At 37.1% G+C, this 24,825-nt stretch overlaps 1 protein-coding gene and 1 long non-coding RNA gene across 3 annotated transcripts; one reads left to right on the top strand and one right to left on the bottom strand.

The window, feature by feature from the left end:
• Window positions 1-5,583: 5,583 nt before the first annotated feature.
• On the bottom strand, window positions 5,584-7,918 carry LOC145792482 (uncharacterized). The gene is made up of 3 exons (XR_014331881.1): window positions 7,772-7,918; window positions 6,125-6,292; window positions 5,584-5,951 (listed from the first exon to the last, which is right to left on the bottom strand). It is a non-coding gene; the product is annotated as an uncharacterized LOC145792482 (long non-coding RNA).
• A 6,279-nt stretch (window positions 7,919-14,197) lies between these two features.
• On the top strand, window positions 14,198-18,904 carry LOC114259055 (tRNA-dihydrouridine(47) synthase [NAD(P)(+)]-like). 2 transcript variants are annotated; one of them, XM_082873164.1, is made up of 8 exons: window positions 14,198-15,219; window positions 15,304-15,408; window positions 16,230-16,376; window positions 16,530-16,583; window positions 16,807-17,300; window positions 17,416-17,688; window positions 18,163-18,444; window positions 18,591-18,904. In XM_082873164.1, exons 6-8 carry the CDS (start codon window positions 17,563-17,565, stop codon window positions 18,618-18,620), a joined length of 438 nt encoding a protein of 145 aa, XP_082729290.1. In that variant the 5' UTR covers window positions 14,198-15,219; window positions 15,304-15,408; window positions 16,230-16,376; window positions 16,530-16,583; window positions 16,807-17,300; window positions 17,416-17,562; the 3' UTR covers window positions 18,621-18,904. The 2 variants fall into 2 exon arrangements, 1 of the variants encoding a protein (XP_082729290.1); XR_014331880.1 differs by lacking the exon at window positions 15,304-15,408.
• The last annotated feature ends 5,921 nt before the right edge of the window (window positions 18,905-24,825 follow it).

Raw genomic sequence — 24,825 nt, 5'->3', positions numbered from 1 at the left:
CCACACATGCTCACTTTGTATATCAATCACACACTCTCGCTTTGTGTATCTATCATACATGCACACTGTATTCGCAGTGAGAATTGCAGTAATTCTCTTACACCCTTTCTGCATTGTAATGTAGCTTGGTTTCTACTTGCTTAAAACTGTTGCATTGATTTGCTTCATTACAGCATTCTTGGCATGATTATTAGTCATGCTCTTGCATCTTGCATACCGTTTGCATTTTTCCCCAGCCTCCGGGCGCATCTCTGCATGCCTATATTGATTGATTGTCTGAGTCTTCGGCCTTGTCAAAAATGGGTCGTCTCTGGGCTTTGACACTAACTCCCGTCACTTTGTGACTGTTGAGTTCTATCAAAGAGGGGAAACTGTAGACACACCATTTTCGACCGTCCTCAAGACTTGGTTGTGCTTGTAAGTACACCCAACAACTAGTTCGATTGCTCGCTGAGTACTCGACTGTCGCGGCAGAACGTCACCGGTTCGAGCTTCCCGGACCTTGTATCCTTTCTGCCCCTTTCTTGGACCTTGGCTGGGTCCTCTCTTAGTGGACCTTTTGGTTCACTGCCGGCCATGGCATGATACCGCCGGCCATGGCATGGAACTGCCGGCCATTGGTGATGCCCTGCCGGCCATCAGTGAGACACTGCCGGCCATTGATGATGGCCGGCACCCCCCCTGTCTCAGCTGGTTTTCCTCCAGATCTTTTGAGCCAGCTGGATTTTTGTTTGCTCCCCTCCATACACGTGTATGGAGGGATGAAGCCCTTGGAAAGCTTCTTGAAGAAGCTTTGGCTTTGCATTCCTCTATATAAGAAAGAGGGCTCCCTCTATATCAGGGTTCAACCATTTTTGAAGAGAAAAATCTCTCTCTCTCTCTCTCTCTATATTGTTGGAGTTTTGTGTTTTGAAGTTGGATTTCCTTGCACTTTTACACTACAACACCTAGAGGTACACCACCACCATTGGACAAAGCTTCTTGGGAGGTCTTCTTGAGGTCTAAAAGTGTGTTTCTACCCCCTGAAGTTGTTGGTTTCGAAGAGGGTCTTCAAGGGTAAGTATTTTTCCCATTTTTGCACTTTCTTGCACCTTGCTTTAGCCCTCTTTGCATATTGATTTAGGCTTTGCTTATAACTGAAAAAAGTCTTGTATTTAAGTCCCTTTTAAGTTTGTTTAAGGTCATTTTGCTGTTAGGGGTGTGTAGCCCTCTTGCATGCTTTGTTTGGCTTTTTTTTAAGCCATGCCTTAAGGCCTCCGAGCTAGCCTTGGTTTGGCCTTCCTACCACTGAAATCCAGCGGATTTTCAGTGGTAAAGGTGTGGTTTTGAGGTCCTTAATCAGAGGGGGTGGCCCCCTCTCTTTTGGTTCCTCTTTGCTTGCATTTTTTGCCTTCCAAAGGACCATCTCTCCATGCATTTTTGAGGCTTGGTTCAGGCATATTTTTGTGACTTTTAAGACCTGCCTTGGCCCTGTCCATGGCTGGTTTGGTCACTTTTTGCATGCATCTAGTATGTGTTGTGTAACTCCATTCATAGCTCATCAAAGTAGCATGTGTGCTTAGCTTGTGTTGAGTCCATTTCAGTGGGTTTTTGATGATGTTTTACCATGCCATGAGTCTTTTTTGGGTTGGTTTTGTCACTCCATGCTTGCATGATGCACTTGTAGTGTAAATCCCCTAAACTAGCTTCATATGCTTCATGCTTTGCCATGTCATGTTAGCTTGTTTGGTTTACATTTCAGCATGTATTTGGTCATCATTTGGCATGGCATGACCTTATCCATAGTTGGTTTGATCATCCTTTGCATGCTCCATATAGGCGTAGAACAAATCTTGTTTACTAGCCTCTTGTGCATGATGCTTTGACTCATCATCCTACCATATTTTGGCTTTGCTCTAACATGATTTTATGCTTATTTTGGGCTGTCCTAGGAGTGTTTTGGGCTGCCATGGCCATATCACTCTTGCTTTGTATTGCTACAGTGTAAATGCTTAGGCTAGTCTTGGGTTTTGAGGCCCCTACCATGCCATACATGTGATGTTTGCATGCCTTGTCCTCATTTCACATGCTATTTCAGTCCATGAAATGTTGTCATACACTTGCATTTGACATGCTTTGAATGCTTTATAGAGCTTGTGCTTTATGCCTCAAGAATGGACCTTTGTGCATGCCATTAAGCCTAAGCCTTTGGCTCATCACTTCAGTGTATTTTTGGTCTTTTTATACCATAATATAACTCTATTTTATGTTGTCCAAGTCATGTCATGATTGGTTCTAATAGGTGTAGTGCATTGCCTCTTTTGTAGCCTTGCATGTCCTATGTTTTAGCCTTGTGTCCTAGCTTGTGTTGGCTAGCTTTGAGCTTGGTTTTGGTCTTGTTTGGACCTGCCCTAGGACTATTTTAGATCCCATTGGCCCCTCGGGGCTTGCCTTGTATGGCTGTGGCTTAAGTCTCTTTGCTTACCTTGAGCTTTGAGCATCATGACATGCTATGCTTGCATGATTGATTTGATTTGGCATCACTTTACATGGGATTTCAAAGCTTACCTCATTGTCATACATCCGTGTTTGCTGCTCCTTAAGTGTGCTTAAGAGTTGTCCTCTTTGTGCCTTAATACTTGAGCCACTTGACATACATGTTTGCCTTGCCATTTCATGCTTTTCATGCCATCAATTCATCACTTTTGGCCACTGATTTGGGCTTAGTTAAGAGCTGCCCACATTAGTTTAAGCCCATCCCTTTGCATGTTGTCGCATGCTGTCTTGCATATTATTGTATGCTTGCTCCATCTTTGCATGTTGTCACATGCTAGCCTCATTACATGTTGTTGCATGTTCATGTTGCATTTTATCATGTTGTCCAAGGTTGTTACCTCACATCGTGCATATGTGCTTGTTGCATGTCATTAGCCTTGTCAGGTTGTTCATATTGCATGTTTGCCATGCTTACGTGTTGCATTGTTTGGATTAAGTGTTAATCCGAGCACGAGAAACGAGGGGCATTTCATACTCCGAGTGATGGAACGTGTCTCAATTCTTGGTCGCCGAAGCTCTTGATGATTCATGATAGAATTCTAGGCTTCACTTGCTTTATTTGTGCATTCATTTTCATATTGATTTGCACAAGTTGGATCTTTGGCCATCATGCATCGGGATGCGTGATTGATGGTCGTGGATCCGACTAGGCCTATCCCTTGATGTTTTGAGGCGATATGGGGTGGCATAGTGCATACATGCCCTTGGGAGACCCTCCTTTCTCTCTATTTTGTGCTTTGTTGCAGCTTGGTGTCACAGCACACCAGTGGCCGGCAGTGCACCACTGATGGCTGGCAGTGTCACACCCTTGGCCGGCAGTGCCCTGTTGTTGACCGGCACCTCTCCTTTCTTGGCCGGCAGGCCACTGGTGAATTCCCCAGTAGTGTTTTGGTAAGTTCCAACAACAAACACTGGAAGACACCCTACAAACAGAGCCTCTAAAGAGCAACCAGAAGATGTTTCGAGGCGAAGAACGGAAGCGAGCATGCATACCTTCCTCTTCTCCAAACAGAGTTGGAATAGCATTCATTTACTGCTTACTTGTTAGTTAGTAGTTGTGTAATAATTAGTTGTAGCTAGTTATTAATTCGGTTTTGTAATAATTAATTAGCTCGTGAGTTAGTTAATTAGGCGGCTTGTTTTATTTATTCGAACCCTCCGAGCGAGGGCACAATTGTAATAAGTGTGCGTGTGTGTGATGTATGTCTTCCAACCCCACGTCTTTCTCCTTTTTATTTACCAGCTTATGATGGTTAGATTAGGGCATGTTTCAATTAGCATACTTATACTTGTATGTTTGCATTCATTCATCTGTCTTGCATGCACCGGGCTCGGCGCATCATACTAACTGTATTGTATTTCAATTCCAAAGTTGAATACGTGTTAGCTGTAGCATCATCATATGCCATGTTTAGAATAGCCGAGCCTATTGTAGTTGCATTTTTTGCATGTATTGCATTAGGCATTTCTGTATAGTTAGGATCATGCATTGATTTCTAACATAGTTTCTGTTTTGGCTTGGAGTACTCGGTAAGTATTTATGCTTTAGCATCCTTGTATGTTTGTGAGTGACTGTCATGATAGCATGCTTACCATGAGGCTACTTGCTTATGTGATATAACTGCCTGAATGCCTGTGGGTGAAGGTTGGGTTATTTGGATTGGAACAATTCATCAATTCTGAGTTTTAAGCCCACTTGAGAGTGGCAAATCATCATGTTTTTCTAAGCCCACCCGAGGGTGGCAAATCCACGTCTTAGCCTACTTACGAGTAGCACCATCAAACCATTTTCAAATAAACAAACATGAGATGTTTTGTTACAATTCGGGCAATCCAGTCTATACTTTTATGTTGTGCGCATCACATAGTAAATCTAGGCTAATAACCGGAATAAGAATGCATAATGTTTTCAAAACTCGATATCATAGTTAGTAGAGGCCGATCTTTGATCGAGCGAGCGGGGGTGCTCACGAAATGACCTTCCCCAATCGTACCCAAGTTCCCGAGCCGAGACAACTTTGGTGATGACGGACACGTGGCCTTAGGCACGAGTCAGGGTTTCCTAAATTTCCTACAATATAAAATATTTAGGTGGCGACTCTGTATCTGGCAAAGCAGTCCATGTTTGGCACTTTTTTCAAAAAAAAATCTGTTTTCAAAAACGATTTGCCGGATTTGGACTCTTTGGCGATTGATCGGTCTTGCATTGTACTCTGCGAGATTAGATACAAGACCGTGACTTTGAGTCCTGAACTGTAGTGAGCCTCAAATGAACAAAACGGGATTCCCTCCCAGGACGTTTGGGGACGTCTACAGTTCCTGGCGACTCTGCTGGGGAGTTAGAGAACTTGGCTCGAACTCATGATATCTTATTTTGACTACATTTATGTGTTTCTTTGCATTGCATGTGCATTGGTGCGCCTAGGACACTGTGTTTGCCGTATGCTATTCCTGAACGGTTTGCCGGAGGCTCGCTTTGCCAAGCGTGCCATAAGGCTGATCGGTTGTGGGCTCTGCCACGATGGGAACACAAACCCCGATTTTACCGAGGCATCCTTTTTGACCATTCGACCTAGTGCATATTCGGAATCCATAGTGACCGTTCCAAAGCTAGGACAAGTTGCTTACCTGATTATAGGTTGTTTGAAACCGCTATGTGCGTAGTGAAACCCTAGTTCCTGACAAAATAGGAGTACTGCCAAAAAAAAGAAACGAAAAGAAAAGAAGCAACTCATGTGAATTAAGTTTGATATCAATGCAAGCAAACATAGATGAAGGAGTGACAAGCAACCTTATCAGAATATCAGAGAGAGCATTTGGACCAGCAGGAACATGAACAATGTGACTACTGTCATTATTGTTTACAGCAGCAAGAAGGGCTTTGAGCTTTTCTGTTTTCCCCTCATCTTCTTCACCAAAATTAACAATATCAAGGGTTGCACTGTTCTTTTTTAACTTCCTTCCAATCATACAAAAATGGAAATATGTTGCTTTGCTAAATTATGCAAAAATGTTGCTTTGATACATTTCACAACAACATAATGGGTAAAGATTAACACAATCGAGATTAGAAAAGTTCAAAACAAATAGGGTCAGCATTTTCTTCTTCCTTTTTGGAAAAAAAGAAAAGAAAAATGGGTTTCAAACCGATGACAAGAACAACTTTTTCAAAAAAATAAAAAATCAATAAAATTGGCCAAAGTCTTGAAACTGACAATGAAGCATTGCAACCTTTTTACTTCATAACAACAGAGGTTCACAGACTCAGCTTGAATCAGAAAGTGCAAAATCATAGACCCAATTAGAAGAAATAACAATACTTTAATAATAGAGAGTCATGAGTCTTACTTGCCAAACTTCAATGCCTACATATTTTATTGGCTTCAATACATAAAGGTGAGGATTATCTTCGAACTCTACAAGGAACAAACAAGTATTGTAATTAAACCCAGAGATCCAGTTGTCATGGTCTTTGAAGCAAACATTTCAAATATGAAATAATAGAACTAATATGATTAGTATCAAAACATGGACTCCATTCCACAGGTAAATCCAAATTGAATGATACATAAAGCACTTCGCATATTACCTTGCCATGAATGCTGTTAGTCATTTGTGCATGAAGAAGGTCCATGCGGTGGCTTCTCTTGTCAGAGTCATGAACAAATTCAACTCTTTGAACAATCAAATCAGTACTTGAACCAACTCTTCCAACAGCTAAGAATATGTAGTTTGAAAGGAAATCAGATGCTAGTCTCTGCATACAAACCATAGCCTCTTCAGTAATGAAGTATTTTGGTGTAAGCTCTAGCAGTGCTAAAATAGCACAGTACAACAAAAAGACTCACTCTAACAGTTGAGTATATGTTGTGAAAAATAAACATGAGCATCAAATTCTTACTACTACATCGCTTGCTCGGGAGAGAAATTAATGACAATGTTTTGTGCCATCAAAAAATACCTATTACACTATCAGTCAAATGCATTTTAAAATAAATTTAAAATTCTTAATCCAATGTAAATGCTCAAAGTTCAATATGTTAGCAAGACCTCAACACATGAGCCTGCAAGCTCTATTCAATATGAAGAAATATAACAAACTTGTGTAGGAAATAAACATGTGAGGCTAATAAACCAAGCAAGCAAATAAATGAACTATTTCAATTAACTAACTGTAATAAAAGTGACCAAAATAGCTGTTAGACAATTATGTTGATAGAATATATATAAAACCATCTAAATAATAGAAAACCTATGACAACCTGACAGAAAATAAACCTACTTTGCTGTCCACATCTCTATGGTTATCAATCATTTCATCCTCTATTATTAATAAATCATCCAACACAGTAGCTCTAATTAGATGAAATTAATGGGCTTACATACATTTTCATCTAACTTATATAGTATTAAACTAGATAATTATTTTCAGACTTGAACTCAATTTTTTCCCCTTAATACAATTTCATGAATAAACTAATTTCCCCCAAAAACATGTTCAAAGAATTTTACAGGCACATTTCCTGAATTTTAAAAACCTTAAAAATGTGTGAAAATAACCCAACCAATACAATTGCAACCATTTTTCATAAAACAGAATTTTGATTTCTATTCAAATGTGAGGCACAATTCTTACTTGCCATACTTCAATGCCTATATATTTTATTGGCTTCAACACATAAAGGTGAGGATCATCTTCGAACTCTACAGGGAACAAACAAGTATTGTAATTAAACCCAGAGATCCAGTTGTCATGGTCTTTGAAGCAAACATTTCAAATATGAAATAATAGAACTAATATGATTAAATGTATCATCTTAGATTCATCAGAAGAAGAAATCAAAAAACAAAAAATAAAAATCAACTTAGGTGACTCAATAAACTTTCACTACTTTTTAGTTAAGTTAAGTTTGATTGATTACCAGGAGCAGAAGCAGAGCTAAACTACTATCCTAAGCTAGACCACCCAGATTTACCAGGAGCCCACTGCAGCAAAACTAGATCAATGATACACTCTCCTACCCAAAGACAGACTAGATCAAACCATCCAACTGTCCCAATCCCATATCAGCATACAACAGGAGCCCACTGCAGCAAAACCCAACCCAAAGACAGACCAGATCAATGATACACTCTCCTACCCCACAAACATCTACGCACCTGATGTAGATTCTCAACCACATCAAAAGAGAGAAAGACCAGAGATCAAATTAGAGCTGAGAGAGAGAGGACTTACACGGTCTCTTGAAGGACCCCTTGGCAAATACAACCCGACCAAATGCCGGCGACGCAAAAAACGAGCACCAGAACATGTCGTAGTCCGGCGCCGTGAGACTCCATTTGCAAAGTCCGCCCGAATCACCAGATTGGGATTGAGAAGAACATGAAGAAGAAAGGATTGAGAGATTCAGACCGCGAGAGAGAGGGAGAGAGAGAGAGAGAACATCTGTAAAGGGCTAGGGCAAATATAAGGAAAAGGAGAAAAATTAATAAAAATTAAGTTTTTTATTTTACATTTGCCGACTAAAGGTTTTAGTAGCCAAATCTATACCTACGGCGACTGAAAGTATTTTTGGTCGCTGAAAATCAACTTTTGGTGACTAAATTTTTAGTCACCAAAGACAAAAATTAATTTTTTATTTTACATTTGCTGACTAAAGGTTTTAGTAGCCAAATCTATACCTAAGGCGACCAAAATTATTTTTTGTCGCCAATTTCTGGCATTTTTGCAGACTAAATTTCTTTTAGTCGCCATTTGTGATATTTTTAGCTACTAAAATTTTTTTTAGTCGCCAATTGTAATATTTTTAGCTACTAAATTTTTTTTAGTCACCAATAATGAACATTCCCCTACGAAAAAAAATTAGTAGCTAAAAAGTTGACTTTTGCGGACTAAAATTAATTTTGGTAGCCAATTCCCACACTTTTGGCGACTAAATTTGTTTTGGTAGCCAAAAATGGTTGCCAAAAATGTGTTTTCTTGTAATGTATGCACGGGCTGTATTTATAATTATTTATATATATATTGATAATAATGATATGTGTTAGATTTTTCAAGGAAATGTTTTTTATGCTTGTCCTTAATGCATTAAAGTTTTATTATGAGAGAGTTTTGACTAAATCTCTTAAAAGGCATCTGGATTGAGAAAATTAATAAATGTTAAGGTTTTTTTAAGTTTTATTATGAGGGGGTTTTGACCAAATCTCTCAAAAGAAATGCGGATTAGAAAAAGTTAATAACTACTAATGAGGGGATTTTGACCAAATTTCTCAAAAAGCATGTAGATTGGAAAAAGTTAATAAATGCTGAAGTTTTTTTTTTTAAATCAAAAATTTAGAAAATTAAGATTGGGATGTTAGAACTCCCACAAAACTTGTGAGTTAGAAACTCCATTTTCCTTATATAATATATATATATATATAGATAGATAGATAGATAGATACTTTTCATAATGGAATATTTTTTTAAACATTTTTTTATTATATAAGAGAATGCCCTTTATTTTTAAATAACATTTCGTGATTTTTTTTTTAATTTTTAAATGCCCTTTATTTTTATATTTGTTATAATTTTTAGATTCATTACCATATAGTTTAATTATAATTGAAAATAAAGGACATTTAAAAAATCCATAAAATGTAATTTTAAAAATAAAATTTCTTTGTTGATTAATATTATGATTTTCTTTATATATATATTTTTCCTTACACCATGTAGTTTAATTATAATTGAAAGCAATAATTGAAAGTGAAAGAGCATTTAAAAATAAACAAAAAAAATCCATGAAATATAATTTAAAAAATAAAATTCCTTTGTTGATTAATATTATGAAATTATTTATATTTTTATAATTTTTAGAAAAACAACAAATATAAAAAAATAAAGAGCATTTAAAAATTTAAAAAAAAAATTACAAAATGTCATTTAAAAATAAAGCATATTCACCTGTATAATAAAAAATGTTTTAAAAAATATTTCATCAGGAAAAGTATATAAAAATATTAAAATAGAAAAAATTCTAGAAAGAAAAATGCATCAAATCTCCACTGGGGTGACCCCTAGGACCTCCAGTGAGGTCTGATTGGCCAAATTTATTTATTTATTTATTTTCAAGTCTTGCACAGCTTCCACGTTGAGCTGGGGGTGCTGGCACTACAAGAAAAGTAATAATTAACGGCGTTGATTTGACGGCATTTAAAAAAACGCCTCTGTTTTTAATTTTTTACGGCGTTTTTTTAAACGTCGCATTCTTATTGACTAATACGACACCGTTTTAACTTCCGAAAGCGCCTTCAAATGTTTTTCACTTTTTTTTTTAAACATAAATAGCCTATTCTCTCTCTCTCTCTCTCTCTTTCTCTCTCTCTCTCTCGCTCTCACTATACCCTTGATTTCACTCTCTCTTGGTTCAAACCCTTTCGTTTCTCTCAATTCAAACCCCTTCATTTATTAATCGATTAATCTGCAACCCTTCTCTTCAAGTATTCGATTCACCCCTTCGTTTATTCGATTCAAGCATTCGTAGATCGTCGATTCGCAGATCATAATGTGCCATCTCAAGTTCGTGTTCGAGGTCGCAGGTCTTTCTTCATGGTAAGTGTTGATCAGTCTCGTCTCTATCTTCTCACATTCAAGTTCGATTGAAGATGATTCTTACTGAAATCATTCGATTCAGGTATGCTAGGTTTTGTCTACTTTATCATTCTTAGATCAGATTGATTGAAGATCTGTTGATCGATTGAATGTGATTTCGAAGTTCAACCTTCTTCAGCTCGGTGATTCAATCTCAGATTCATTCGGCGATTTCGAAGTTCTCTCTCGATTTCAAAGCTCGGTGATTCAATCTCAGATTCGTCCGGCGAGGAGAGTGAGCACCATCATCTACCAAGGTGAGCACCATCGCTTCAGAAAATCTCAAGCTCTATATCTCTCTCTCTCTCCCTCTCTCTCTCTCAAGTTCTTCCTTCTCGTCGATTCTTCTCCTAGGGTTTTCAATCAATGTTTTGAAGAATTTTAATCTCTATTTTTTATTGTTCAGTTTGGATTGATCAATCAGTGTTTTACACATCTCATTTATTTTCCCCAGATCCCCAGAACTGATTTTTCAACTAGTGTTTTTTATTTTTTACTCTCTGTTTTTTTATTACCTTGTTTTAAACCCTAAATTACCCTGGTTCAAAATGACCTGTTAGATCTGGACACTATTGAACTAACAATATGTCTGTTTTCCAAGAATGTTGTATTTTACTATTGAGCTCTTGTTGTCCTACCCAGATATTTGGCGGTGTGGGCATTGCTTGTCTGCCATTGGGACTTATCTTTTCATTCTTTCGGCGTCCAAATGCTATTATCACTCGTTCACAGTATATTAAGGTACCTTTTTCATTGTGCTTTATGTATCCATATGAAATTACCTACTTCTGCCTTCTGTATCAACGTAATGGTTATTTGCATGTTCAAGTTGATTATAGGCAATTGACTCGATAATTTGTAGGAAGCAACTGAACTAGGTAAGAAGGCAAGAGAATTGAATAAAGCAGCTGATGCGCTTCGTCAGGACGAAAAGAGTGGCTCAAAGGGAAGGAAGTGGCGTAAAAATGTAAAGGCAGTAGAAAAGGTATTGACCTTTATCAGTATTGTTAGCTGAAGGGTGCCTTGCCATGGCTAAAAGGGAAGGTCCATGGTTTAAGTCCACCCTAAGACAAGCAAGAAAATTGGTACATCTTATAATTTGGTGTACTTCAGCCCAAGGTTGGTTTTACAGATGATGTATGGTCTAAGATACAATATGTTGAATTTGAATATCGTTTCTGAGATCTGTAAAAGCTTCTTTTCTTCTGTTAAAATGTTTGCATCAGAAATTAATGTCATGAATCATGATCCAACTACAAGATTGTTTTCATTTAAGACATAACAATTGATAATTACAATTACAAGGTTTCCTGCTTTTTTTTCCAATTGCTATTATATGCTTACGGGCGTTTAGGGTTTGTAGAAATTACATAATTTTTAATGAAATTTGAAGTTTACATTGTTGGTTGACTTGTCTATGTATCCATGGTTAGATAGATTGGAATCGGGTACTGACTTATTCTTAACCTTGTAGGAGCTGCTTCTTCTGGAAGAAGATGTAAAGGCTTTAGAAGAGATGTATCCTCAAGGTGAAAAGGTGATGGTTTGAAATTTTTTTAATGTGCTGACTTGCACATTTTTTCAAAAGCAGTTTTTTAGAATGTTTTCTGAAAAAATTTCAATAAAACTAAAAACGAATTTGATGAAAGAAATGAAAAAATAAAAAACACTCATCATTTTTATATGGTTTTATCTTTTTTTGGGTGTAGAGGTAATTTTTAAAAATCTGACAATATTATTTTTGATGTTTCTTTTTGTCAAACTAATTTCTATTTGAAAAAAGAAAAAAGAAAAAGAAGAGAGATCTGATTTTGTCTCCTGACTTTGCTGCTTGATTCATTCAGGCGGAGACTGCATGGGCCTTGACTGTTCTTGGATACTTGGCCAAACTAGTGTTTGGGGTTTTAGGGTAAGTGCGAATTTTATGCATATCATTAATTGTGACTTTGACAAACAAAATGTTATTTTGATTTCCTTGAAACTGTCATTTTTTGGGCTCTCTGCAGAAAATTTTAGATGAAAATTGTGTTATCACACCAAAAAAAAAACAAAAAAAAAAACAAAAGGAATTTAAAATCATTTCTTATGGATAACATATGGATGATGTTTAGTTTCTAGTTATTTGTTCTGGCCTTTAATTTTAAACGCAATGTATTTGGGGATAGGGAGCTTGCTTTGATGTGTATGAAGTATTAAATTTCTTATGGGGATATTATTGTTGGGTAAATATAAGATGATCTACATCTTTTTCGTGTTGATTGTATTTGCTTTCTCTTTTTATTATCATATGCATTTCTCCTATACCTTACTTCACACTCCACTATTCGTTTGTTCTTGGCATTTAGTTTAGGTGTGAAAAGAGTCCAAATTCTCTCTTTGGAGCATGAACAATCAAGAAAAGTTCTATGTTCTAACTGTATGGAAATTCCTTGAAAGCTGAAGGACCTTGAAGGCTGAAAGACCTTAAAGAAAAACATTGAAATGCAATTTTGATGGCACCGTTAATACACATTAATAACATTGGCAAATCACCTAATTAGTTTATGGTTCTCTCTTAGATGATTTTGTTTGAACACTGTAGTTATTGAATTCTATAATGCATGCTAGTTTAATTCTAGTTATGACATGGAGATTTTGACACGGGTCTCTGATTTAAATTACAAAGTAACATTTTGTGCATACTGTTATAGGGGGATTGTGCATGATAACTATGTTATTTTCTATGCTTCTAGCTAATATTAGCATCAGAACTTCATAAGATATCAGAAAGCTCTGTGGCTGTGTTGGCTGCATTTAGTCAGGGATTTGAAAATTCGATTGTAGTGTTGTTCTTATCACAAGTGTGCCAAGGCAGTCGAGTGGCTGTACTATTGCTCAGGACTTCAACCCATGCAGTTGTCATTTTCTTTTCTTCTTCCCTGCTTCCACAACCTGACTCTGTCGGCCCATATAATAATTAGTTAAGTTGAGAGCTCCAGAGATGGTGAAATATACAGGGAAGACTTAATGTCTGAAACATTTCCAAGAGGAAATATTAGTTTGTCTTTTCCCTGGTGAGATTTTTCAAAAAGAATATTTGGAAAATTGGGGAAAAGTTAAGTTCATCTCTTTTCTTTTTCTTAACTCAATTGTGACATTGACGTAGCCGTAGGTGTAACAATTTTGAGGTGTGTCTGACAAAGGTTGGGAAGAGTCCCATGAGTTTCTTAGAAGTGTTGGTGTTTGTTTGCATTCACTTATTTAAAACAATATTCTAAGCAAAGCCTACATAAGACACGTTGGCTTATCATATTGATTGGTTTAGTTTTCCTCTTTCTTTATTAGAATCTTAATTGAAATAATATAATTCTAAGAAGCATGGACATGTCTAAGAAGGTGCACGTTCGTGTTTGACATGTATTTGACACACATTCATTGGACACTTCCTAACATGTGTTAGACACATAGGAAACGCATTATAAGTCTAAACAAATAACTTAGAGGATACAATGATAAAAGAAAAGCAATGTAATTTATATCTATTAATCCCTTATCCTTCAAACATTAGGAATTAATATTATGTTGTATTTTATTATCTTTGAATGAAATATTGGTATATATGACATATAATAAATATCTATAAACTTGTATACTTGTGTGCATCTCCCACATGTGGTGCCCTGCATTTTTCTAAAATTGATGTGTTGGTGTGTTTGTATCGTGTCACGTGTCCATATTCGTGTATGTGCTTCTCATATATAATTCTTCCTTGCTAGGACCCTTTTAAGATTTATATGCATGAGATGTGACTATAGTTGCTCATCATGTTTCGGGTTAGTTTTAGTTAGTGCCAAGCCCAAAACCAAAATGGCCAAATTTAGTTCTTAAAAAATGAAATCATGTACAAATTGATTATGATATGATCATATGAACAAAACTAAAATCACGTTCAAAATGAAGTTGAGATCAGGTTGGTTGGGGTTGGTTCTCTTAATTGAGAAGGATTTTGTAGAAACTGCAGTTGTGTCTCTCAATCCTATAAGCCAAAATTAATTATAGATATAGAGAATCCTTCATCCTCATTAGCTAAAATGAGCAGAATTTGTAATTGTTTCTCATGATTTACATAGCTGCTTTGATTTTTTGCCCAAATATTTACACCGAAACCATCCAAAATGAGCAACAAAAACCAAACCCTTCAAATAAATAAATAAATTTGAAATAGATCATATTATATTATCAAAGAACAAGGAGAAAAACTAGGACAACTAGGAAACTAAATAAATTAGTAAATAAAAAAAAAAAGAGAACGAAAGGGGAGAGGGAGTTGAAGAGGATAGAAATAAGAGAAAAGAATACGCTAAATAAATTAAAATGAAAACTCCTTGTTTGGTTGTTGGGTTGTTGGAATTGGCCATGTGAAAAATAAGATGCCAAATACTATGTAATGGAAATTACTTACACGAAGAACTTGTGAGTTCAAATGTGGAAAACTTTATATACATAAAACTAGGTTAGTATTTTCTTATTGATTTTATGTTTAAGTTACAAGGTTAGAATCTAGGGGCACTAATGCTGAAGCATGAAAGAAGCCACAAAGGTTTGGTCTGTATTGTATCTAGTCCACCTTTCCTAGCTTCTGTAATTAACAGGGCAAACATGAATATCCTCATAAATCAGCCTTCAAGTTATTATTAGTTACACATGAGATATACCATTTATTTGGTACATATGAGTAGTGGAATTATATTTGGTAATCTTCTGAACTATGTGAAATGATACTCATGGTTCCTCTGCTTGAATTAGGTTAGGGCTGCTTGCAAGTCCTTGCCCTTGACATTGTACCTTTACTTTTGTTAAGTTTTGACCCTGAACTATTTAAATAGCTATTAAGCTTCTTTTATTGTTCTATTCTTACTGTTATACAGGAGAAGGAACAGTCTACTCTTCGTGCATAGAACAGCCCTGTTAGAAGCAGCAAAAGCCAAGCTAAGATTACTGAAGAAAGCGTGCCCAAGACTGTGAAGTTCCAACCCTTCATCCAAGAAGAAGCCTTAGTTAGTATACACAATGTATGTATAATTGTTTTGCACTATCCTTGAGTATTTAATTTCTTTACGTTTCGTGTTAATATTATCTATGTTAATTCCCCTTAGGATGTTTTCCCAACTACAGCAGAGCAATTCTTTGACCTATTGTTGAATGATGACTCAAATTTTATAAATGAGTATCGTTCAGTCCGAAAGGACACTAACCTTACTGTAAGTACCAAGATTTTATGTTGATAATGTTTATTTGTCTTCTGAAATTTTATGTTTTCGATTGGTTAAATAGTTTTCGCATGATGATCAATTTGAGAAGTTTTCAATCTTCAGCTTGTACTCCATTAAGATATTTGGTTTCTTCTTGCTAGTCAAGCAGAGTGCAGTAGTTTCATTTTTAACATCAAAATTTAATGTCGGACATTTAACTGGAAACTCCACATATGTTGTCCTAAGCTTAGTTGTGACTTTATAGTTACTCTAGTTGGTGTTGTTCTTTTTCATTAAACTTTTGCAAGTTGATAATTTTTGCACCCCACAAAATAACTTAATAGTAAAAGTTTTGTTTCGACAACTTCACCATTTATGCATGCCCTCTGAAACAGTCAACGATTGAAATCAGTCTTAAAGATTAGGGCATGGTTTTAAACAGTGATATTAGAAGACGAGTCGATATCAATCGTGGTGTAGCAGTGTTGGGACTATCAAGCATTACACATCAAGAGTCAAATTATGCAGTGAATTTGTTAAAATTATCAGTAACCCCTCAAACTCAATGATATGCTTATATATATATAAAATCATTTAACCTCAATTTGTCAGATTTAATCAATATTTTGATATTCTAAAATTAGAATAGAAATTTACATAAACACAGTACTCTAGTAATACAAACTTATAGCCCATGATCAACCAAGGTCAAGCCCCGCCATGAGATGTATCTGAATTATTTAAACCCTACGGATGACTGTAATTTCTGTTTAACAAAATGCTTCTAATTAATCTAAAATATTTTGTATTTTCTTTTATGCTAATTTTAGATTGGTCCGTGGCATGATGCTGATGAATATGATGGCCAAGTCAGAGAGATAAAATTGAGGGCCCTGTGTAACAGTCCTATGTGCCCTCCAGATATAGCAATGACAGAGTGGCAGCATGCTGTTTTGTCACCAGATAAGAAACAGGTGGTGCAACCACTTATTTTATGTCCTAATTCAATTAGTTTTCGGCAATATGCGTTTTTGTAATTAATTTCTCTAGTTTTTTTTATTTTTTTTGGCTCTGAAATTAGATTGTTGCTGTAACTAATGCACTGTACATCCTATATTCTCCTCCATTAGGTGTTTGAGACTGTAAAACAGGCGCATGATGTGCCATTTGGGTCTTACTTTGAGGTATCAATATTTAGTTCCAGTAGCCCATGCATTGCTCCTTGCTCTACTGTCACATTGATTATGTAGTTTTTCTAGTTTACGGTAATTCATTCAGTTTGGGTAATGATTCTTCGTTGAATTTAGGTAGATGTCGGCATCAACAGGCAGTGATGACTCTTCTTTTTTATGTTGTAATACTTAAAAACTTCTATTAGATAACACTTGTATTCATGTTGAATTGCAGGAAACTGAGGAGATGATTGCAAATGTTCTTGGGGTAGAAGTTTTTAGGCAAACAATTGCTGGTAACATTCTTGTGGGCAGCCATTGTGCCTTCTCCAATAAAGGTGGCCTGGTAAGAAATTATATCCTGCATCTGTGGCAATCTTATCAAACATTAGGTACCAAAATTTTATCTTCTTTTGTTGTCCCCTTTCTAATGGAAATTGTGTTGGAGCAGGTCCATCCTCATGCATCCATTGAAGACTTGGATGAACTTTCAACCCTCCTTTAGGTCCCTTTGGTGGCAGGGACTGTGAACCGTGGTAGTGAAGTGATAGCCACTGGCTTGACAGTTACCGACTGGACAGTGTTCTGTGGATCAAATACTACAGCAACAGAATTGTCAGTCATTGAGAGTGTCTTCAAGTTGCGAGATGGTGATGTGGGAATTTCAGGAGATGGCTACAGGTGGTGCAAGTATGGACAAAAAATGGTAAAGGGAAATCCTCATCCCAGGTGTGTGCCTATCTTTCAGTTTAACCTTTTCTCTAAATCCTTCATTTCCATTTACTCTGCAACATTTTGTGTATTCATCATGTCATAAATTATTGTAGTTTTGATATGTGAACAGGGTCAAGCTTCAGAATGGGCGCTGCTAAGACGTCATTCATCTAAAGAATTGTTTGGGGTTCAGATATGTGGGGCATATCCTGACACAGTTGCACGGATAGTTGAACTTAGAGATTAGGAATGTACAGTGGACTTCATCGATATCAATATGGGGTGCCCAATTGATATTGTTGTTAACAAAGGTGCTGGATCAGCTCTTCTTACAAAACCAACGCGTATGAAAAGCATTCTACAAGCAGCTTCTGGTACAATTGATAGACCTATTACTGTCAAGGTACTGAGTAACATTTCATATAATTTTAACTTCTGTTTAATGCCTAATAAAATGGTAAACTTTTTAAAAAGAAAAGTCTCAAGTGAAGATCCATCAGTTTATGTTGTTTTCAGATGATATAGTTTTATTGTTTTAGTTAATGGGACTATAGGAGTGAACTTTAAGCTAGAAATTGTGGAGAGAGAATTTAGAATCTAAATGTTCTAGGTTACGTAAGGCTTCAGACAAAATATGTAGTGTAATTTTAGCAAAAGTAGAAATACAAATGGAAATAGAGTAAAACTTGTTGGCTCCTAGATACATAAGAATGACCATTCCAATATTTGGATTCATTATGCATAAAGAAAGAGAGGTTGAGAAGGATGTAACCCATAGAACTAGAACAAGATGGATGAAACTTCATTTGTTCTTTTCCTGATTATGATTGAGCTTGTCTGAGACTGATATGCATTCTGTTGTTTGTTGTTACTCTAGGTACGAACAGGTTATCTGAAGGGAAAAAACCGCATTGATTTGTTAATTGAAGATGTTGGAAAATTGGGAGCCAATGCGGTAACAATACATGGGCGATCACGTCAGCAACACTATAGCAAGCTTGCTGATTGGGAATACATTTACCAGTGTGCAAGAAAGGCTCCCGACGCTTTGCAAGTCCCGGGGAATGGTGATGTCTTTACATATTTAGACTGGAACAGGCACAAGTCTGATTGCCCTGACCTTTCTACATGCATGATTGCTCGTGGAGCATTAATTAAGGTTCGCATTTGGATCTTTGGCTTGCTTTGATTTGTTTTATTATGCTGCAATTTATATCCACATAATATGTTTGTGTATTTTTAAACACTACTGTTTGAATTCTCTGGCTTTTGTAAAACATGAATATTATATGCTGTTCTTTGCAGCCTTGGATATTTACTGAAATCAAGGAGTAGAGGCACTGGTACATAAGTTCTGGGGAACGTTTAAATATTTTGAAGGAGTATGTTCGCTTTGGACTAGATCATTGGGGTTCTGATGCTAAAGGAATATGATGAAGCTTTTTTTATTTGTTCTTGTTCTTTTACCGTTTTCCCCCCTCTAATTCTTTTTATCTTGTTTAATTGGATTATAGTGTACTGTATGGTTCCAAATGTATCATCTGTTGCATATAGTTTAGGCTCATCTTTGGATATAGTTGGAAGACAAGTGGCATTTTTAATATTATAAGTCATATTAGTGTGCTTTCTATTCCTTTTTAATTTTTTTGGGCTTCTTGACCATTTTGATTTTAATTAATGTATTTAAAGTTTGAATTGTTGCTATTCTTAGGTATGCAATGCATTGTTTCTTATTTTTAATTTTGTTTTCAAGCTTAGTTTATTTATTATTTTAATAAACATCAATTATTAGTTCTTAATAATTGTTTGACGGGTATTTTTTTTGTTCAACCATATAAAATTAACAAAATTTAAAAATTTTAAAAAAAAGGCTATGGCGGCGTTTAAACGTCGTCACTATATCCCACCCCAACGGCTAAATATTTAAAATGTATAAATGTCTATGACGGCGTTTTCAAAAACGTCGCTAAATGTCATAGTGACGTCAACGTACAGTTAGGTAGGACATTTGGCGGCGCCGCCTATACTAATATAATGACGTTTTCCAAATGTCATAAAGTTATAACGATGGCTGCGTCATCGACGTTTGGTACTAAACGTCACAAAAAGAATTAGTGACGTTTTTAGTACTTTTAGCGGCGTTTAAAAAACGCCGCTAAAAGTGAATTTTCCAGCAGTGTGGCAGCAATGCTAGGTATCATGAAAAACCTTTCATGAAAATAATCATGAAAGATTTGTGACCCTTGGATTACACTTATAATAAAACACTACATACTAATCAAGGTAATCCAAGAGTCACAAAGCTTTCATGATTATTTTCATAAAAGATTTTTCATGATCCCTAACTTTTCCCGGGGGTGCTGGAGGTGCCCCACTGGGGGTATTTTCATAATTGTTTGACAGGTATTTTTTTTGTTCAGCCATATAAAATTAACAAAATTTAAAAATTAAAAAAAAAGGCTATGGCGGCGTTTAAACGTCGTCACTATATCCCACCCCAACGGCTAGATATTTAAAATGTATAAATGTCTATGACGGCGTTTTCAAAAACGTCGCTAAATGTCATAGTGACGTCAACGTACAGTTAGGTAGGACATTCGCCTCTACTAATATAATGACGTTTTCCAAACGTCATAAAGTTATAGCGACGGCTGCGTCATCGACGTTTGGTACTAAACGTCACAAAAAGAATTAGTGACGTTTTTAGTACTTTTAGCAGCGTTTTTTAAACGCCGCTAAAAGTGAATTTTCCAGCAGTGTGGCAGCAATGCTAGGTATCATGAAAAACCTTTCATGAAAATAATCATGAAAGATTTGTGACCCTTGGATTACACTTAGAATAAAACACTACACACTAATCAAGGTAATCCAAGAGTCACAAAACTTTCATGATTATTTTCATAAAAGATTTTTCATGATTCGTAACTTTTCCTGGGGGTGCTGGAGGTGCCCCACTGGGGGTCCCGGCATGACAATTCTAGAAAATGGAAGTTTGGTCTTTAACAATATAATATTTATAATCTTTTCAATCTTCTATGGTAGTGGTGTTAGTTAAGAAGATTTAATGCATCCTAACATTGTCAGTTTTTTATGATAGTGAGGTTAAGTAATATAATTTAATCCATTCTTAACAGGTGACCTAACCCTTAAGATGTATGATTAAAGAATGATAACTAAAACCAAAAATTAATAACTTTTATTTCTGAATTATCAACAAAATGCATTTTTTGAATTAAAAAAAGATGTTAGGTTTTATTCTTGACAACCCTGTTTGACAAAACTCCTTTCAGTTGTATTTGTTTTCGCACCTTTTATTTCAGTGAGGCTATGAGTTTGTTAGATGCGAATCCAATCCGAATCGTGCCTTTGTCAATTTCCATGGATCAAAACCGAGATTGTAACAGGATCTAGTTTTCCAGATTTTCCAATTTTGGTCGTCCCGCTCGAGCGGAGAAAGTGACGCTCGAGCGGGGATTGCAAGCTCACAGCATCTCTGTTTCGTCTGAAAAAGTATTGGATGATGTGATTCGACACTCGAGCGTGGAAACTTCCGCTCGAGCATGAAGCAGCATGAAGCCTATATGAATCACACAATTTTCCCCACTCGAGCGGGAAGTCCCACGCTCGAGCGGACCGCGCGAACACAGATTCTTGGATTTCTATAAGGAATTGGTTTTCTTCCAAAACTAGGATTACTTTGGATTTCTATAAGTAGTTGGTTTTCTCCCAAATCTAGGATAAGTCCTTCAAATCTTCTTTTTGGATTCTAAGGTTTATATCTGAGGATATTTTGCTAGTTTTCTTTGGTTTTTTTTCATTGAGTATTCAACTCATAGTTTAAGAAGTATACATCAAAGGTTTGTTTGTTTATTCTACACAAAAGAGAGCTGTTCTTCGGTGGATTCTGAAGAATTCGAGCCTGACACTTTGGTGGATTCCGAAGTGGCTCATCGTCAAGACAATTCCGAGGTGAAGACGGGGTTGGAAGAGGCACATAGAGGTTGGTTCAATTCGGGTGTGGATTCGCTAGGTAATTGAGAGTATACCTGTGTAATTCCTTTATATCTTCTTAGTGGATTGTTTTGTGACTGTTGCATGTGGTTTTTTTATCACAATTGGAGGTATCTGTAGACACCCCATTTTTGACCGTCCTCAAGACTTGGACGTCACCGTTTGAACACTCGGTGATCATCCATGATTGTGTTCGTTTGGAGTTCCCGGAGGTCTCGGCTCGCGCGCCTTGCCTCAGGATCCCCGAACTCGACTGTTTAGTGTCTGGTTTTGCACCAAACACTTTTGTTTTGCCTTAGAGGGGTAGGGAATGCCTTGTGAGACATCCCCATACACCACCGGCAGTGGCTGGAGGCCACCGGCTGGTCTTTTTCTTCCATCGGCAATTTTGTTTGCCGGTCGGCACACTTTATTGCCGGTCGGCATAATATGTTGCCGGTCGGCACTGTTTTTTGCCGGAATAGCTTTTTTGGGCAGCCGACCACTGTTCCTCCACTTTTTGGAGATATTTTGTGCCAGCTGTGATAGCTGGCACCAACTCCTTTCCCCTCCATACACGTGTATGGAGGGATTTCCCTCTAGCCAAGCTTGTTGAATAAGCTTTGCAAGAGGGATCCTTATAAGAGGGAGGCTTTCCTCTTGGTTGTAGGTTAGAAGAACAGAAGCAAAAACCAGCCTTTGAGATATAGATACATATTATATCTATACCTCTCTCCCTCTCCCTTCTTGTGTGTGTTTCTTGGCCCAAAAGGTGTGTTTTACCTTACTTTTGCACCATTACACACACTATCACACCTTAGTCTGAGATTGAGGGACTTGGGGGAGTTGTTTCTTGAGTTTTGGACTGGTTTTGATCCAAAGAAGGAGGTTAGGCCATTTGTTCTTCAAGGGTTCTTCAAGGGTGAGCATCTTCCCTTTTATTCCCCAAACTTGCTTTGGTTTTCTACCTATTTTGTTTATTGTTTTGGCTCTTGTGTATAACATAAAAAAGACTCATATTTTCCTGCTCTAACACTTTCATTAAGGTCACTTTGTGGTTAGATTGCAAACTCACCCTCTTAGGCCTTGTTTGGCCTATTTTGGTGCCTTTTTGATAAGGTTTCGTTCATCTCAGCATTTTGATCTTTTGATCACTAAAAATCAGTGTATTTTAGTGTCAAAAAAGTTGGTTTGAAGTCTTGCATAGGGGAGGGACACCCCTCTCCCTTTATGGTTTTGTTTCCTTGCTTTTTGAGCTCAAAAGGATAGCATGTGTGCTTGTTGTTTCTTAGCTTCATTTCAGCACTTTTTTAGGCATCTTAGGTCTTACATAACCTCTGTTTTTGGCCGGATTTGGCCCCCTTGCATGCTTGTGATATTTGCTTTGTATTGCTCCATCTTGCTTAAAAGTACATCCCATGATTAGGCCATGACTTTTGTGTGTGTTGGCTTGGTTCCATGGAGCATTTAGCATTGTTTTTCCATGCTTAAAATCTGTTGGTTATCAACTTGGTCATGTTTAGCATGTTTGTTAGAGTTGCTTTGTATTTTGGCTTGGAAGCTTTGAGCATTTTGACTTCTAGCATGCATGGTTATGTTTACCCTCTTGATTTGGCATCATCTAGGGTCATATTTTAGTCCAAAAATCATGCTTGTATGTGTGCATGCATGGCCTCTTTCATGCCTTGAAGATGTGTCCTCTTATGCCTAAGAATGAGCCTTAGTGTATTTGCTTCATGGGGGATATCTTAGTTGCCATATTAGGAGCTTTTGGGGTCCTATTTTGCATGCATAGATTCTGTTTTTACTTGTCTTGATCATGCCGTGAGTGGTCATGTCATTGAAGGTAAGTTGTCTCCTTTTGTGTCTTGACTTTGGAACCATGAATTTGCTTGTTAACATGAGTTGATTGCCTATCATTTTAAGCACTTTTGGTCACTGTTTTGAGGAGGGTAAGGGTCTGTCCCTTTGCCATTTTTAAGCCCTCTTGCATGCTTGCTCCATGTTTGTTGGATAGTTGTTCCATTAAGCTTTGTGTAGCACATCGATCCCATAGTCAATTTGGTCTATGTTTGCACCATTTTTGTACCTTGTATGCTTGGCATTGTACATTTGTCATGTTGGTCGCATAATGTTTGTTGTGCTTTATATCTTGGTGGCATGATGTATTTGAGCCTTGTTGAAGCATTACATGCATTGCATTTACTTGGTTTGGGGTGTCAAACTAAGTTCGGGAATCAAGGACCATTCATACTCCAAGTGATGCAATGCGCCTTGATTCCCGGTCATCGGGACCTTTGACTCTAACTTGATAAGGCCTCGGTTTTTCATGTTGTTTGTTGCATGCATTTTCATATCAAATGGCAAATTCGACCCTTTGACTCATCACGTACCATTGATGATTCAAGGATCGAAAGTCATGCTTCTTTGAGTTCGAAATATGATAAGAAGTAGGACCATGCTTACATGTGTCCAAAAACTCCATACTATGCACTGCCTGTCCTCTGTTTGCTGTCAGATTGTCTGTTGCAGGAAGTTTCTGCCGACCGGCAGAATTTAGTGCCGACCGGCACTATCTGGAGTGCCGATGAACCCGATAAAGTGCCGACGGGAATTTTGGAGTGCCGGTGGCAATTCTGTCTGGCCGGTGGTGCTCTGTAGGAGGCAGAGAGCTTGTTCCAGCACTGGAAATTTTTAGAAAGACAAGGCATTACAAACAGAAGCGACAAGAGCATAGTACGGGTTTTTCGGGCAGGACGGATTCGAGCATGCATCATCTGCGCGCCCCGAGGCAGAGGCTGTGGCCACCCTCTTTATTCTTTTGCTTCTTTTTTTTTTAATTAATTAGGAAATTTTGTAATAATTTTATTCGTTCATTATTTTGGGACTGTAATATTAATTCGAGCCCTCTGAGTGAGGGTAAACATGTAATAAGTGTGGGTAAGTGTGTGTATGTCTTCCAATCCCCATTTCTTTCTTCCCTTTTATTTACCAGCTTATGATGGTAGATTAGGGCATTTTGAAATTAGCATACCTTATGATATGCATGCGTGCATTCATGCATCTGTTAACATGCACCGGGCTCGGTACATCATGCTAACCGCATTCGTATTTTCAAACTCCCAAAATTGAATACATGAATTAGTTGGTTGCATATCGTATGCCATGTTTAGGGTTAGCCGAGCCTGCCTAGATTGCATTTTTGCATGTGATGCATTAGCCATTTTTAACATGAACTAGGGCATGCATGTTTGCTAACTAGTTTTCTGTTTTGGCTCGGAGTACAATGTAAGTTTTTTCGCTTTAGCATCTCGCATGCGTGTGAATGTTAACATGACAGTATGCTTGCCATGCGGCTAAATGCTTATGTGATATAACTGCTTGAATGCCTGTGGGTGGAGGTCAAATCACTTAAATTGGGATAATGCGTTAAAACTGTGAATTTTAAGCCCACTAGATAGTGACAAAACCATCTTTTCTAAAAAAAAAAAAGCCCACTTGAGGGTGGCAAAACCTGCATTTTAGCCTACTTGTGAGTAGCAAACCATTT

Source organism: Camellia sinensis, chromosome 6 (assembly GCF_055761805.1).
Source record: "Camellia sinensis isolate YWXY chromosome 6, ASM5576180v1, whole genome shotgun sequence".
Taxonomy (NCBI): Eukaryota; Viridiplantae; Streptophyta; class Magnoliopsida; order Ericales; family Theaceae; genus Camellia; species Camellia sinensis.
The sequence above is the reverse complement of the archived record's forward strand: the minus strand, read 5'-3'. Positions and strand labels throughout refer to the sequence as shown.

What these genes read in the sequence shown, in the direction of transcription:
- LOC114259055 (XM_082873164.1), top strand. Translation starts at nt 17,563, where the DNA reads ATGGGGTGCCCAATTGATATTGTTGTTAACAAAGGTGCTGGATCAGCT. An exon ending in ATAGACCTATTACTGTCAAG is followed by an intron (nt 17,689 to 18,162) that starts GTACTGAGTAAC and finishes TTGTTACTCTAG; the next exon opens with GTACGAACAGGTTATCTGAA. An exon ending in CTCGTGGAGCATTAATTAAG is followed by an intron (nt 18,445 to 18,590) that starts GTTCGCATTTGG and finishes TGTTCTTTGCAG; the next exon opens with CCTTGGATATTTACTGAAAT.